Source organism: Mus caroli, unplaced genomic scaffold, assembly GCF_978045245.1.
Source record: "Mus caroli unplaced genomic scaffold, Mus_caroli_1 scaffold_12, whole genome shotgun sequence".
Lineage (NCBI taxonomy): Eukaryota > Metazoa > Chordata > Mammalia > Rodentia > Muridae > Mus > Mus caroli.
Genome location: NW_028227267.1, coordinates 40,447,431 through 40,461,078, shown reverse-complemented (window position 1 = coordinate 40,461,078; position 13,648 = coordinate 40,447,431). Strand labels below are relative to the sequence as shown.

The following is a 13,648-nucleotide window of genomic DNA, read 5'->3' as shown; positions in this document are numbered from 1 at the left end:
TTACTTCCTGCATACATGAAGTCATGTGTTTCATCCCCCAGTACTGTAAGTAAAACTAAATTAAAACACAATACATTATTGAAATGACAAACTACCTGGCATTGACTATGCCATAACCACTTTAAATATGTCCCCAAACTTAGCCTTCAATTCTTACTCACAACATTTTTGACCTGTGTAAGAGATATGGGTATTTTCCTTTTCTGAAAAATACTACCACTGAGGTAATATATGAGCTGCAGCCAAGGCTAAGCCAAGGCTAAGGGAATCTGTTATCCTGGGATACTAATTAACTCTAAATATAGCATATAAATTAAGTTGGCATCTAGTAAAAGCAGCAGCTCACTGAAGAAAGCAAAATCAAAGCAGTTCAAAATAAAAATATTATCTTCTGATTATAGCATAAGGGACATGAAAGAAAACTTCTCCTCAGCCTAGTTATTTTTCCCTAGTAGTTTATTTCATTTATCTTGGCTTTTATATTCTTCACTATTGCAGTGGGCTTGTGATTTGGAGATAGTGGGATTTATTGGGTAGGATGACCAGGGAAAGCATCCCTTCCCCCAGAGCCCTGCTCTCCTTCATCTCTTAGTCTCATGGGAAAAATACTTATTGTGAGATCTACTGTCCTAACCAAATCATAAATGGAGAATATGGCATGGTTGAGTGTAGGTACTATGCTGTTCAATGCATTATTGTTAGCTCTTTGTGCTGTGTTATACAATCCAGCATTGTGACGCATAGGTAGTAGGTTGCACAACAGAAGCCTAGAACCTATTCTTCTCATAACTGAAACTTCCCCTATCTCTGGCAACCATCATTTTACCTGGGTTTCTGAATTTGACCGCTTTAGATAGCCCATATCCTTTAGAATCATGTAGCCCTTCTTATGCATCTGGCTTATTTTACTTTGCAGACAGTCTTCCAACATCCATGCCACAGTGACAGGAGTCCTTTATTTTTTAGGACTGGGTAACAGTCTATTGTATAGTTATATCACATTTCTTTATACAGACAGCTAAATGTGTTTATACAGAAATCTGCTGTGATCTAAATAAACTGCTTTCTCTACATAGTCATGTGTGCCAAAGGGGGTACCAAGAATGCTGTTAAAGCACAAATTCACACACATGTTATCTTCCCTATGTGAATTTGTGACTGATACTTATGATTTTTTGTATTTTAATATTCTGACTGCAGTTTCCCCTCAGTCCTTCTCTCCCACCCCATCCTCCAATCCACCTCTCTTCTGCTGCCTCCACCCACTCCTCTGTTTCTCTTCAGAAGTGGCCAGGCTTCCCATGGATGCTAACCAAATATGGTGTATCAAGTTACAGTAAGACTAGGCACTGCCCTTCTTATTAAGGCTGAACGAGGGATGAACGAGTATGAGGGAAAAGGTCCCAAAAGCAGGCAAAAGAGTGACTTTTTATACAACAGCTTGAAGAGGCACTATTAGCCCTGATCTAATCTAAAGCTACAGATTGAATTGCTCCAGGCATGATTGCCTGTCAGTATCATCCAGGAGTTCTTGAATTAAGAGAACCTGTTGTTAGTTCACTATATACAACTTGTTCAATATTTCAAGTGACAAAGTCCCCACATGTTCACTTGCTCCCAGCATTAGGAACACAGGAAGAGCCTGTTCTTAGAAAGCATCCCCTATGCAGAAGCAGGGCAGCTCTCCTAGTGGAACTGTGACTCACTGATGAGAGTCATGACTCATATTCCACTTTTTTAAAACTCCGACTTTAGTCTGATTTATGGGTGGCTAGCTTTTATTTGCTCCATGAGACTTTTCATTTCTCTTAATCAACTTTATACATTTGATTTCTTGACCAAAAGAACTAAACTTAGGAAAAATATTTTTTGGGAGGTAGCCAGCATTCAAAACTGGGTTCCATGAAATTTTCCCATTAGTTCCCTAGAGATGATACTTAAATTTGTGTGCGAGGAAAGTACTTGTGGGAAAGATTCATTCATTTAACAAACACAGAAATTAATGATACATGTTTTTTGACCAAGTAGATTTGGTTTTAAAGAAGGACATTCCAATGCCATGGTAAAGGGCCAGACTATAGTTTGGGTCCAAGGTGGTCCTTATGCTGAGTCCACACACATATCTGATGATTCTTTCTCTTCTCTACTTTAGTTCCATCTTCAGTAGAATGGAAAAATAGAAACATGCATCCTTCCTCACCCAGAAGCTATCAGGAGTAATTAAACTGACCCTGTCATCATAGAATAGGCTCTATTTACTATGAACAAATTCTCCATAGTCATAGTGAGAGACCTAATTTTTGGGTTCAAACTCCATCTTAAGAGAACTGACCTAAGTTTGAACTCAAGTAAACTAACAGGCTGGTTACCTACCATCAGTATCTAAGTTACTTTCCAGCAAAACCTGAGCCAGTTTCTAGGCCAACCCCAACAAATGTATTCAGCACCAGTTTCCAGTTTAACACCAAACAAGCCCACTCTCTACCTAATGACCACCAATTTGGAAGAAAGTAGAAGTTAAGTTTGTGGTTTGGGTCCCAGCACCAGCCAATTATGCTAAAGGCCACAATAGCACCCTAATTAGATGCTCGCCAGGCTAGAAACACTCACCCCTTGCTTGCTGCTTTCTATAAAACCTTGTTTTGATGAATGTTCAGGGCTTTCCCCAACTCCCACAGAACCACCCTGTGAATCTGTGATGAGTTAAGCCTGAGCTAGTTTGAATAAAGACATCGGTGCATCTGATTTTGCTCCTGATTGGTCTTTTGGAATTTACCTTATTCCATCCTTAGAAATGATTCAAACCATATTGCTAAATCTAATGAACCAAAATTCCCAAACACCCCAATTCAAAGAGGGTGTTTGAATGTGTTATTTGGTATAGAAGAGGAAATTACATTCCAAGGAAAATGAGAAAGGATCTAACAGTCCATCATCCCTATGAGGGATGCCCAAAGATCCTTTGTACATGAGAACTCTGGCCACTGGGCCATTTTCTCTAAAGAATGCTGACCTTATCTATTAAAGCCCAAAAGACCACTGGTGGCCCACTTCTTCCATAGTAGTATCAGATCTAGAAAAGTAATAGCTACATAAACATAGAAGCAAATGGCAGGGACAATCACTCTGGGAGCATACACACCCTCGTTTTGATATCATTCTTATTTCTTAGCTAATCTCATAATAACAAACAAATAAGAATCATTCAGTATATGCATTGAATTAAGTCACACTATTTAAGAAAGCAAGCATAAATTAAGGTTAAAGATTTATGTAATGTATAATTTCTGGTGTATTTCTTTTTTTAACTAACAGCAAGACTATGAAAGAGAAAAATAATAAAAAACAAAAGGCTGGAAAATTTAATGCAAGATACACACAGACCTGCATGTAATTCTAATAGGCTGAGATATCTCAGGGAAAAAAAAACATTCCAAGTGGTAACTAGTCTTTGATGCAGAGATAGGGTACACCAAAGCCAACAACATCAAAAAGGTAGGGAAGGACTATGAAAAGTTATTCTTCCTTAGAATTTGTCTATCAAAGTCAACGAGGCCTTGGTGGTGACACCATTAACTTCAGTCCAGTAATCCAAACCAAGAAAAGGGCGATGGAAAAATACAAAATATTTATTCTACCTATTTCCCACTGAACATGTATCCTATGAGTTTCTAAATTGCAGCCCTTGTTGATGACATACACACTACAGAATAGCAGAACACTGCATGCTGCATTTAGGGTACAGTGTGTTTTTTCTGTTGAGCACAAGAAAAAAATTCTACTCTCCAGCAGAGATGGGGCTGGACCGAAGGCCTGGTAGCAGCAAGGTGGTGAGATACTTTTCTTTCTTATTTATTTATTCTCTTTCTTCTTTTTGCCTTCAAATAGAAAATACAATAATAATATCATGGAAGATCTCAGTTAAACTCAAGTCCGGTTCAGAATTCGTCTTCAGAGCTATCAGCTAACAGCATCACTCTGTCTTGCATACTGTTGAATTCTCTCTGCTGGGGAAAGAAAACAGGAAGGCATTAAATTCTTTCTCTGTGAAGCCCAGAAGCAGCCCCACTCTAAAGAACAAAGGAGCAGCTAATACAAAGCACCTTGAACAGGAGTCTTTCTTGCTCCATTAAACCCTCTGTACCTTATCAAGCAATCAGGCAAGCAGCAAAGGATTAGGTTTGCTCCTGTTTCTTCCATACCTTCCTTTTATGCCTTTTGAACCCATTTCTTCTTCGGCGATTCATAACCTTAATGCTGTATAGCGCTCCCAAGATGAACAAGGCTCCAGCTATCCCTACCCCAACAGGCACCAGCATTCCAGACATGTAGCCTGCCTGGACAGAGAAGGAGAGAGACTTGTGTATTAGGATGTTAGACAGAGCACCAGGTTCTCAGTTCCTTTTCCCTGCTACATGGCAGCAGGTTTTAGATGCTTTGAATTCTCTGTCTGCTGTGCTATAATTTAAAAGGGAACCTAGAACAAAGGTACCGCTTTGGGGGAAGAAAGCAACAGAAAATGTAATGAGCTCTCTAAAAATTTTTATTATTTCAAATCCCTTAGAAGTATGGTCTGAAATAAATCAGCCAGACCTAGTGGCCCCTCTAGCCACTTGATTATGCACATTTGTCAACATCAATTTTTGATGACAGAAATATAATTTGTACTAAAGATGGATGGAGTGAGCTCCGGAGAATGCCAGGGCTATTAAAATGCAATAAATTGGAAACAGCCTGAGTAGCACACCAAAGGGTTGAAGTGTCCTCTGGAACACTGTGTTCCTCAGAGGGTAAAGGTGTGGGGGGGGTCACACTCTCTTGCCCTCCCTGCCTCCCCTTAGTGCTCATTTTTCTCAACTGTATTACAGTAAGAAAAGAAGGATAAAAGGATAAAAGTGCATGTGTGTAGAAGGTGCAAGCGTTGCAAATAGCAAGGGAAGGGACAGGGACATGAATGAAGAGGTGAGTTAATTGTTGAAAGACAAGGACAAGGAGATGTGCATGTGAAATTCATCTCTGAGAGAAGCAATGTGCCCCAGAGAGCAAAACCAAACAGTGATTGTTCTCAGTCCCAGGGTAGCAAGCAGTGGCCAAAAATGGCACAAAGTTCATTGCCCACAGCCTGGCTACTTTCCAAGGAGCCTCAGGTGTTTCTAACATACCCAAGATCTCTATGGACACTTCTGTTCTGAGAGAACAGTGTGATTCCAGTGCATCCCTATGCTTCACCACACAGCTCAGGTCCTACCCACTCTTGGAGCAAGGCCCTTGTTCCAAGGTAGATCTTTGCAGTAAAACCCATATGGGGTGCATGTGTATACTAACCTTTTCATGGGAGAGAATAGGGCTTACACCCCTACTGTAAAAAATATATTAAAGTTATAACTTTTAACCTAGGATAAATACACAGGTGTTTTTCTGAGAAAGCATGAGTCTTCTATTCCTCCTTTAAAAAAATGATTTATTTATTTGGTTTATGCTTATGAGATGTATATGTCTGTGCCTGAGTGAATGTGTGTCATCAAGTACATGAATTCTCTGAAGAGGCCAGAAGAAGACATTGATCACCTAGCACTAGAGTTACAGATGTTTGTGAGCCACCACATGGGTTCTGGGAACAGAATCTGATCCTCATCAAGAATTGCAAGTGCTCTTAAACCACTGAGCCATCTCCCTAGCTCCTAACTATTTAATTTCTTATCTAGCAAAGCTATTTCTAGTGTCTTTTAGAATGAGATAAAATGAGACAGACAGATACACACACAGAGAGATAGGGGGAGGAGAGAGAGAGAGAGAGAGAGAGAGAGAGAGAGAGAGAGAGAGAGAGATGAGATTTTCAGAAAGCACTGAGCTCTGCAGGTTATACTTCTTTTCCTAAACCTGCTTGTGGAGCAGCAGAGGCACTCCCACAAAACACACACACTCAGAAATGCCCTCACTGGTCTTATATCCCAGAATTTTAGATTGGGGCAAAATATGGAAAGTTTTTCATTAATTTAAGAACAGTGAGTTACTTTTAAATCAGTGTAGTGCTTTTAATAGAGAAACAAAGCCCAGTTATTCTTCAGCAAATTCATGTGCTTTGTAGAAAATCAAAGTTGTTTTAAAACTTTTGCAGACCCCACTTGAGTCTTCTAAAATCTCTATAATCTTCTATATAAGAAATATTGGACAATACAAAATCTCTGGTGCTCATTGTCTTAATTGTGAGACACTGGAAGCAGGTTTGGGGGGAACATAATTAGCAGCTACAATAGTCAACTACATAGTGAGTGAGAGGTCAGCCTGGGCTACATGAGACTCTGTCTCAACAAACAAACAAACAAGCAAACAAGTGCATACTACCCTCCACTGCCCAGATCTTCTGGACTGAGACTGGCCCATGGGCTCTCTAAGCAGCAGTATCTCTGCAACTAAAGAACATGCTAGAGTGACACGTCAGACTTGCTAACATAGACTACTGGACCACATCCTCACAGTTTCTGACTTAGGTCTAGAGTAAGGTCTGAGAACCTGAATTTCTGACAAGCTCCTAGGGGGTTTGAAGATGCTGGTCCAGATGGCACCTTGAGAGTCAGTGGCTATGAAATAAAATCTGGGTCATTCTTTGTTGGATGCTTTCTTAAAGCAAGAAAACACAGAATGGATTTGGTGACCTAACACCAGCACTAGTCTTTATCATACAATCTAATCAAGTATCTTCATTTCTGAGAAGCAATTTTGATGTTGAAAAGACATCATCAATAGGTAACCAAGATAAGTTTGGTTGTCTTAGTCAGGGTTTGTATTCCTGTACAAAACATCATGACCAAGAGGCAAGTTGAGGAGGAAAGGGTTTATTCAGCTTACATTTCCACATTGCTGTAAGTCAGGACAGGAACTCACACAGGGTAGAAACTTGGAGGCAGGAGCTGATGCAGAGGCCATGTAGGACGCTGCTTATTGGCTTGCTCTGCTTGCTTTCTTATAGAACCCAGGACTACCAGCCCAGGGATGGGCACCACCCACAATGGGCTGGGCAGTACCTCCCTTGATCACTAATTGAGAAAATGCCTTACAGCTGGATCTCATGGGGGCATTTCTTGAAGGAAGGCTCCTTTCTCTATGATAACTCCAGCTGTGTCAAGTTGACACAGAAAACCAGCCAGTACATTGGTCTAACAAACACCATCAATATGTACATTTAATCAGAAAAGCTAAGGTTATGCAGACTAATGGTCTGTCAACATCTATTGTCCTTTCTTAGTAGCTAAGCAATTTCTAATCTGGCATGGGGGCAGAATGAAGATTATTTCTCCTCCCTGGGCTTCCATGAAGCTGAGTGTAACTGAGGGGTCAGTTTTACCAAGAAGATGATGATACATCAATGTGCTCTGGCTAGTTTTATGTCAACTTGACACAAAATATAGTCATCTGAGAGGAGGGGACCTTGTTTGAGAAAATGTCTTCATAAGATCATGCTGCAGGTAAGTCTGTAGAGAAGTTTTTAATTAGTAATTTATGTGGGAAGACACAGCCCATTGTGTGTGGAGCCAACCCTGCACTGGGGTTCCTGAGTTCTATAAGAAAGCAGGCTAAGCAAACCGTGAAAAGCAAGCTAGAAAGCAGTACTCCTCCATGGCCTCTACATCGGCTTCAGCCTTCAGGTTCCTGATCTACTAGAATTCATGTCCTGACTTTGATGAACTGTGTTATGGAAGTGTAAGCAAATAAACCCTTTCCTCCCCAAGTTGTTTTTGGTCATGTTGTTTCATGACAGTAATAGTAACCCTGACTAAGACACTGTGGCATATATACATTCAAGAGCACATTCCTTATAGGGGGATGTGAGCCTCTAAGAATGACAGAGTGCTGCCTTCTTTACTTAAATGATGGATTGTCCTCAGCATCCCTACCCTGTCCCCCTTTTTTTATTTCTGGCTAGATATGAGCTTCGGCTGTGATAGCTGAGAGCTTCCTGTTACTCGTGATTAACCTTAATATTAACACACAAAAAACTGAAATAGAAACCAAAACCAAAGAAATGAGCCAGGACTTTTGAAAACACCCTCTTTTAGAGCTTCTGGAACTAAGATAGACCCACTTAACAATTCATGAAACTAGATCAAGAGGGTGTCCTGGTTTGGTTTATAAGCTCAGTTAAGTATGTATCTAGTTATCATTCAAAGGGTTTGAGTGACTTTCATCAGACAGTAGCTAGGCTCCCAAAAATTGCTTCTGAAGATGGCAGCTAGCAAGAATTGATATTGACTTGCAACTTAGAGTTGGCAACCTCCAACCTCAGTGTGGCTTTATGCCAAAATTTAAGTCTAGTTTAATCATTTTTGTAATCTATTTTAGAAATGTATTTTAATATAAGATATTTTAGAAAAGATCTTTCTCAGGATATTCTAAATCTTTATCTGTTCATCTGAACATATCTTTTGACATAACTAAATAAATAACAAATACCAAAAATGGCACCCAATGACCTCAACAGCTTGAAGGTTTCTTTTATCACTCTTAACATATATGAAAACAAAACAAATGTGTTCTCAAAAAACTACATATTTGTGAACTTTCAACCCAGAACCACTGTACTTGCATAATTTTAAGTGCAATTGGATGGCTTATTCTTTAACATTTAAGTTGTAACAAAATAAGAACTAGTAATTCCAATACAGGAAAACTAGCTCAAGTAATAAAATATATGAAAAGCCATAAGAAGACATGGTTTGAGGCTGGGGAACTGAAGGCAACTTATTGCTTGACCATTAAAACGATTTTCAAGCAATTGAAATGCCAATTAAATCTGAGCTAAATGTGCTAATGGGATCTGACTTAGGCTACCCTGAGGAATTCAAGACTCCATCAATATTTTGAGTAGTTCCTGGTAAAATTACAGCCACATGTGAAAACTTGGAGAGGATTGGAAATGGAAAGAAAACGAAAATATGATTCTGGAAAGAGATGAGTGTTGTCAATCACTTTGTCAAATCTGTCCAAGACAGGGACATACTTTTCCACACCTGCCCATCCAGACAGCCTGGCTTGCTGGTGTCCAGTGAGAGGAAGCACTAAAATAAGCTACACACCTAGGGCAGTTTCCTATTTCACAGACACAAATGGGCAACAACGCTAATATCCCCTAAAAGAAACTGTACTGAGTAGATTTAGCTGGGTGTACCACCCGAGGATACAAGGCTGTCTCAGTAGTTAAGAATATTTGCTGTTGGGCCGGAGATAAGGCTCTGTGATTAAAAGTATTTGCTGTTGTGGCAGAGGGCCTGGGTGCTCTTCCCAGCACCCACGTGGGCTCACAGCCACCTGTAACTTCAGTTCACACACATAATATAAAATGAACAAATCTAAACAAGAACAAGAAAGCTTGGAGAGTGCTTGCTGTGCTACCACAGGATCTCAGCTCAGACCCCACGTTGAAAATAGATGGCAGGTCTTTCACATGCCTGTAACCTCAGATCTGGGCAAGGGAGTGTTGGGAGAATTTCTGGGGCTTGCTGGATGCCAGAGCACCCCACACCCACCAGCTCTAGGTTCAGTGAGAGATCATGCCTCAAAAGAATAAGGTAGAGAGTGATAGGGGGAGATATATGACTCAGTCCTCTGGCTTCCATGTGCATAAGCACACATACTTGCATACACACACACACACACACACACACACACACACACACACACACACACAGAGAGAGAGAGAGAGAGAGGTGTGAATGAGACTCCAGAGAATAAGGTGTCTGTCTTCTGTGTTCCCCGTGAAGGAAACCAAAGGGAATGCCTCTCCTCCTAGAAGGCCCAGGACAGCAAACTCTGCTATTAGACATTTTTCACTGTTATGATTTGTTTATAACATATATCCTTTCTCCTTTCTTCCTCCACACACTCCTATATCCAGCTCTTCTTCAAAGTTATGGCCTCTTATTACATGCACATGTATGTTTGTATATAAACATATAAATTCCTAAATGGCATAAAAGGTCTGTTTTGCAGATCTTTCAGTTACCCTTTTGTATCAGTCAACAGGAAGAGGAGCCATTCCTTACCTTGTCTTTTAGCTTTTCCATCCAACTTCTCACTACGAAAAATAAGAGAATCAGATATAAATAGCAGTCTCCTACTCACATTTCCTGGTATCACATTAGCTTGTTAACTTGATATACTGAAAGATTCTTTTCTTCTTTCCCATGAAATATAATGAAAACATCAACAATATTAACAAAATGGCATCCACAGGCCCTTTCTAGCTCTGGTTGTTCTGGAACCCACTATGTAGACTTTGAAATCGCAGAGACTTGCCTATCTCTGTCTCCAGGGTGCTGAGATTAAAGGTATGTATCACCAAGCCACTTATTTAGAAATGAAACAGAGATCAACCCCCTCCCATGTCATTATTATATGAATGGAGAATATTGTTTGCTAACAGAATTCTATATACTGTCCAAATCATTTGGAGAAGGCCTGGGAAAAGGGACAGGGAGTAACTTGCAAGGTGCTGTATTCATGTTTTCCTGTGACTGTTTTTCTTTAACCTGATGCTTGTTTGTCTCAGCTCTTAGGATCAATGAGGATGCCTCACTTGAAGCCTGCCAGCAGGAGAACAGGGAAGGACAGGGAGATGGTGCACCACGAAATCTCTAGCTCCAAAGAGAAGCATTATAGTCATATTTGAAGGGGAAAAAAAAAAAGAACAGGGCAACCCGTGAGAAATCAGAGCCATTTCAACTGTACCATTCTACAACACTACTGTATGATAGCCACCATTAATAGTATAATTAACGTGTGTGAAGGGGCTACACCAACTAAGCATTGTTCTGCGGATCCCACCTATTTGGAGCTTTATTAGGAGAAGAGAAATGCACCATTCAGAGGGAGAAGGATGACTTGAAATTCACTCTTTAGTGACTTTTATTATTCTATTGGTGTTTCAGCATGCAGTTACTTAAGCATAAAATGTGGTTATGATCAAGTGAAAGGAATCAGTGAACCAATGAAAGAAAAAACGAGGTTACTTTACATCTACTGTCCAGACGAGAAGCTTCAACAAGTAGAAAGCTGACAGTTTTACTTGTAGAGTCTGAGAATAAATGTATGAACTCAGTGTGTCTATGCTCTTTCATAACCATGCAGTTCTGCTGCTGTAAAAGCAGCTATGGATGGTCCACAAGCAAATGTGCTCAGCTATGCTCTAATGAACTGTATTTATAGATACTGCAGCTTGAATTTTATGTAATGCTTACATGTCATAGTTGTTTTCTCTAAAAATCATGTTAAAATGTGAAAAAAATTATTTGCTCACAAGTTATATAAAAACAGCAGGTCAGTCAGAGTTGGTCATGAGCCATGATTTGGGGTCCCTGGACTAAGAATATCATCCTCAAGAAGTCAGCACCCTTATTTATACAATCTTGCTCGCGTAATAAAGTATTTTATCATGCTGTGTCTAAGACTACTTCTTACAAACTGCAGCACATACATGGTAGGTAGCATGTGACCCACAAGGTAACAAACATGAGAGCCAGCTGAGGTGGCTCTTGTCATCTCAGCATTCAGGAGACTGAATCATGATAGTTTTAAATTCAGGATCATCCTGAGCTACAGAATGAGAACGTGCCACAGGAATGTCAGCCTGATTTCTAGAAGTGAGGTTTCTCTGCTACCCATCTCAAATGTGGTTGCAAATGTGGAGATACTTTTGGCTTTCTACTTCCTTCAGTTGGCTTCAATTTCTCATGCAAAGACCTTATCAAATCTCTCAGGGTTGTTCTTCCCTCGTAGCTCTGTCCCAACTGGGTTCAGACAGAGATGAGGTAACTGATCAAGATAGGATCAGGGCACAAGAATGTCAGAAAAAAAGATATCTAGCAACCTCAGAACAAGGCCAGGAGTTGGTGCTACTAGGAGTGAGTCTTCCAAGAAGGGAGGTCAGCCACTGATTTTAGAGGAAATAATGAACCTGGAGACCCTCAGCTACCCCTGTAAAACAGATGACAACAGATACTCTGAGCATTGTGAAAATTAGAAATGTCATATGCAAAATTTCCATATAGTACCTGATATAGAATCCAAATAGGAAGATGAAAGACAAGTGAAAAGTGGGTGTTGTGTTACTATATCTCAAATCCAAAACTGATTTCAAGGCAAGCAAGAGAATACCCAAAATTCATTCATTTGTTCCACAAATATTTTCAGTACACATGGTGTTTGATCAAATATCGTGTCCTCTCTATAATAAGTCAAAAGATGCTACCGGACCTGGTTCCAGTGAGAAAAGAGTTCAGATAGAAAGTCTCTAAGAAGTAGATAACAAGAAGTAGTGTGGCATGTGAGTAAGTGAGGGGAAATCCAGACTCAGGAAATAGGCTGGGCATCCTATAGAGAGCGGGATAAAGACAGTGGGACCAGGATGGAATGAGAAGGGTTTCTCAGAGCCAAGGGACAGGATCAAAGCTAGATTTTTGAGCATCCATAGGTTATTCCAGTATAAAGAGTAAATGTTTCATTTCCAAGAGGAGCATTTTCAACTTTGGCCTCTTCTGGGTCAACTACCTATAGCTGAAGTTAGTGGAGCAAATTGTATAGAGTCTGTGATGGTTGGGTCTCAGGATTTGTTTGGTGAAGCTTTTACAAAGAAAGAAAGTGTGTGTTCTATGTGTTTTCCTGACATAGTGCATATCTGAAAGTCTGAGGACTTTCAACTTGGATGAGTCATCTCTCCAACAACCATGTGGGTCATAAGGACCAAATTCAGGTCACTAGGCTTAGTGGCAAGTGCCTTTACCCACTGAGCCACCTCATCTCAATGGCCCATGATGGTTAGTTTTAGTTGCCAATTTGATACAATCAAAAGTCTCCAGGCAAGTGAGTCTCAGTGAGGGATTGTCTAGATTAGGTTGGCCAGCGGGCACATGTGCAAGGGATTATCATTAAGCTAATAATGATGATCCCTTGTCCATGTAGGAAGATCTGCCTGCTCTGGATAGTGGCTTTCTCTGAGAAGGGGATCCTGAGTTGTATAAGAATAAAGATGACCTGAAGTAACTTGAATGTTTTAACTCTGTTCTTGACTGAGGATGTGATGTGACTAGAAGCTTAAAGTTGCTGCAGCCCTGACTTCCTACATTGAGGAAATCTAACTGGAGTTATGAGCCATACAAACCCTTTCTCCCTGAAGTTACGTTTTACCACAGCAGTAGGAAACAGCTAAGACCAAGTCCCACACCAGGTAATATCCTTACAACGTAACTCTGATGGGAGCAAAAAGGCATCTCAGATCAGGATGTTTGAATGTGTAGAGATAATTTGAAAGAATACTCATCATTTTTATGATTCAAGAAAAGAAACCTCAGTTCAGCTCTGGAGAGACGTGAAAATAGGTATTTTGGTACATATAAGTCTAAAAAGGGTTAGACATAGGTCTATACTGGTATTAGGAATCTCAGGAAAAGTCTTCTGGGTGGAATAGCATATATATGTATATGTATACACACACACACACTCACACACACACACACGTGTGTGTGTGTGTGTGTTCTGCCTGTTTGTATATCTGTATGCCACATGTATCCCACATGGAGCTCAGAAAGGGGTTTCTGGTCTCGTAGGACTAGAGCTACAAAGGGTGGTAAGCTGTCTGCAGGTGCTGAGAATTGAA

At 40.3% G+C, this 13,648-nt stretch overlaps 1 protein-coding gene across 2 annotated transcripts in view; it reads right to left on the bottom strand.

The window, feature by feature from the left end:
- Nucleotides 1-288: 288 nt before the first annotated feature.
- Nucleotides 289-13,648, bottom strand: part of Armh4 (armadillo like helical domain containing 4) — a 109,470-nt gene continuing 96,110 nt past the window's right edge. The window contains exons 6-8 of one of the 2 annotated variants that reach the window (XM_021182300.3): nucleotides 10,041-10,072; nucleotides 4,203-4,337; nucleotides 289-4,004 (exon numbers count right to left, since the gene is read on the bottom strand). In XM_021182300.3, coding sequence (XP_021037959.2) covers nucleotides 3,939-4,004; nucleotides 4,203-4,337; nucleotides 10,041-10,072 — 233 coding nt within the window. In that variant the 3' untranslated portion in view covers nucleotides 289-3,938. Of the gene's footprint in view, nucleotides 4,008-4,202; nucleotides 4,338-10,040; nucleotides 10,073-13,648 lie in introns of both variants that reach the window. The other variant, XM_021182299.2, reaches the window with a different exon arrangement.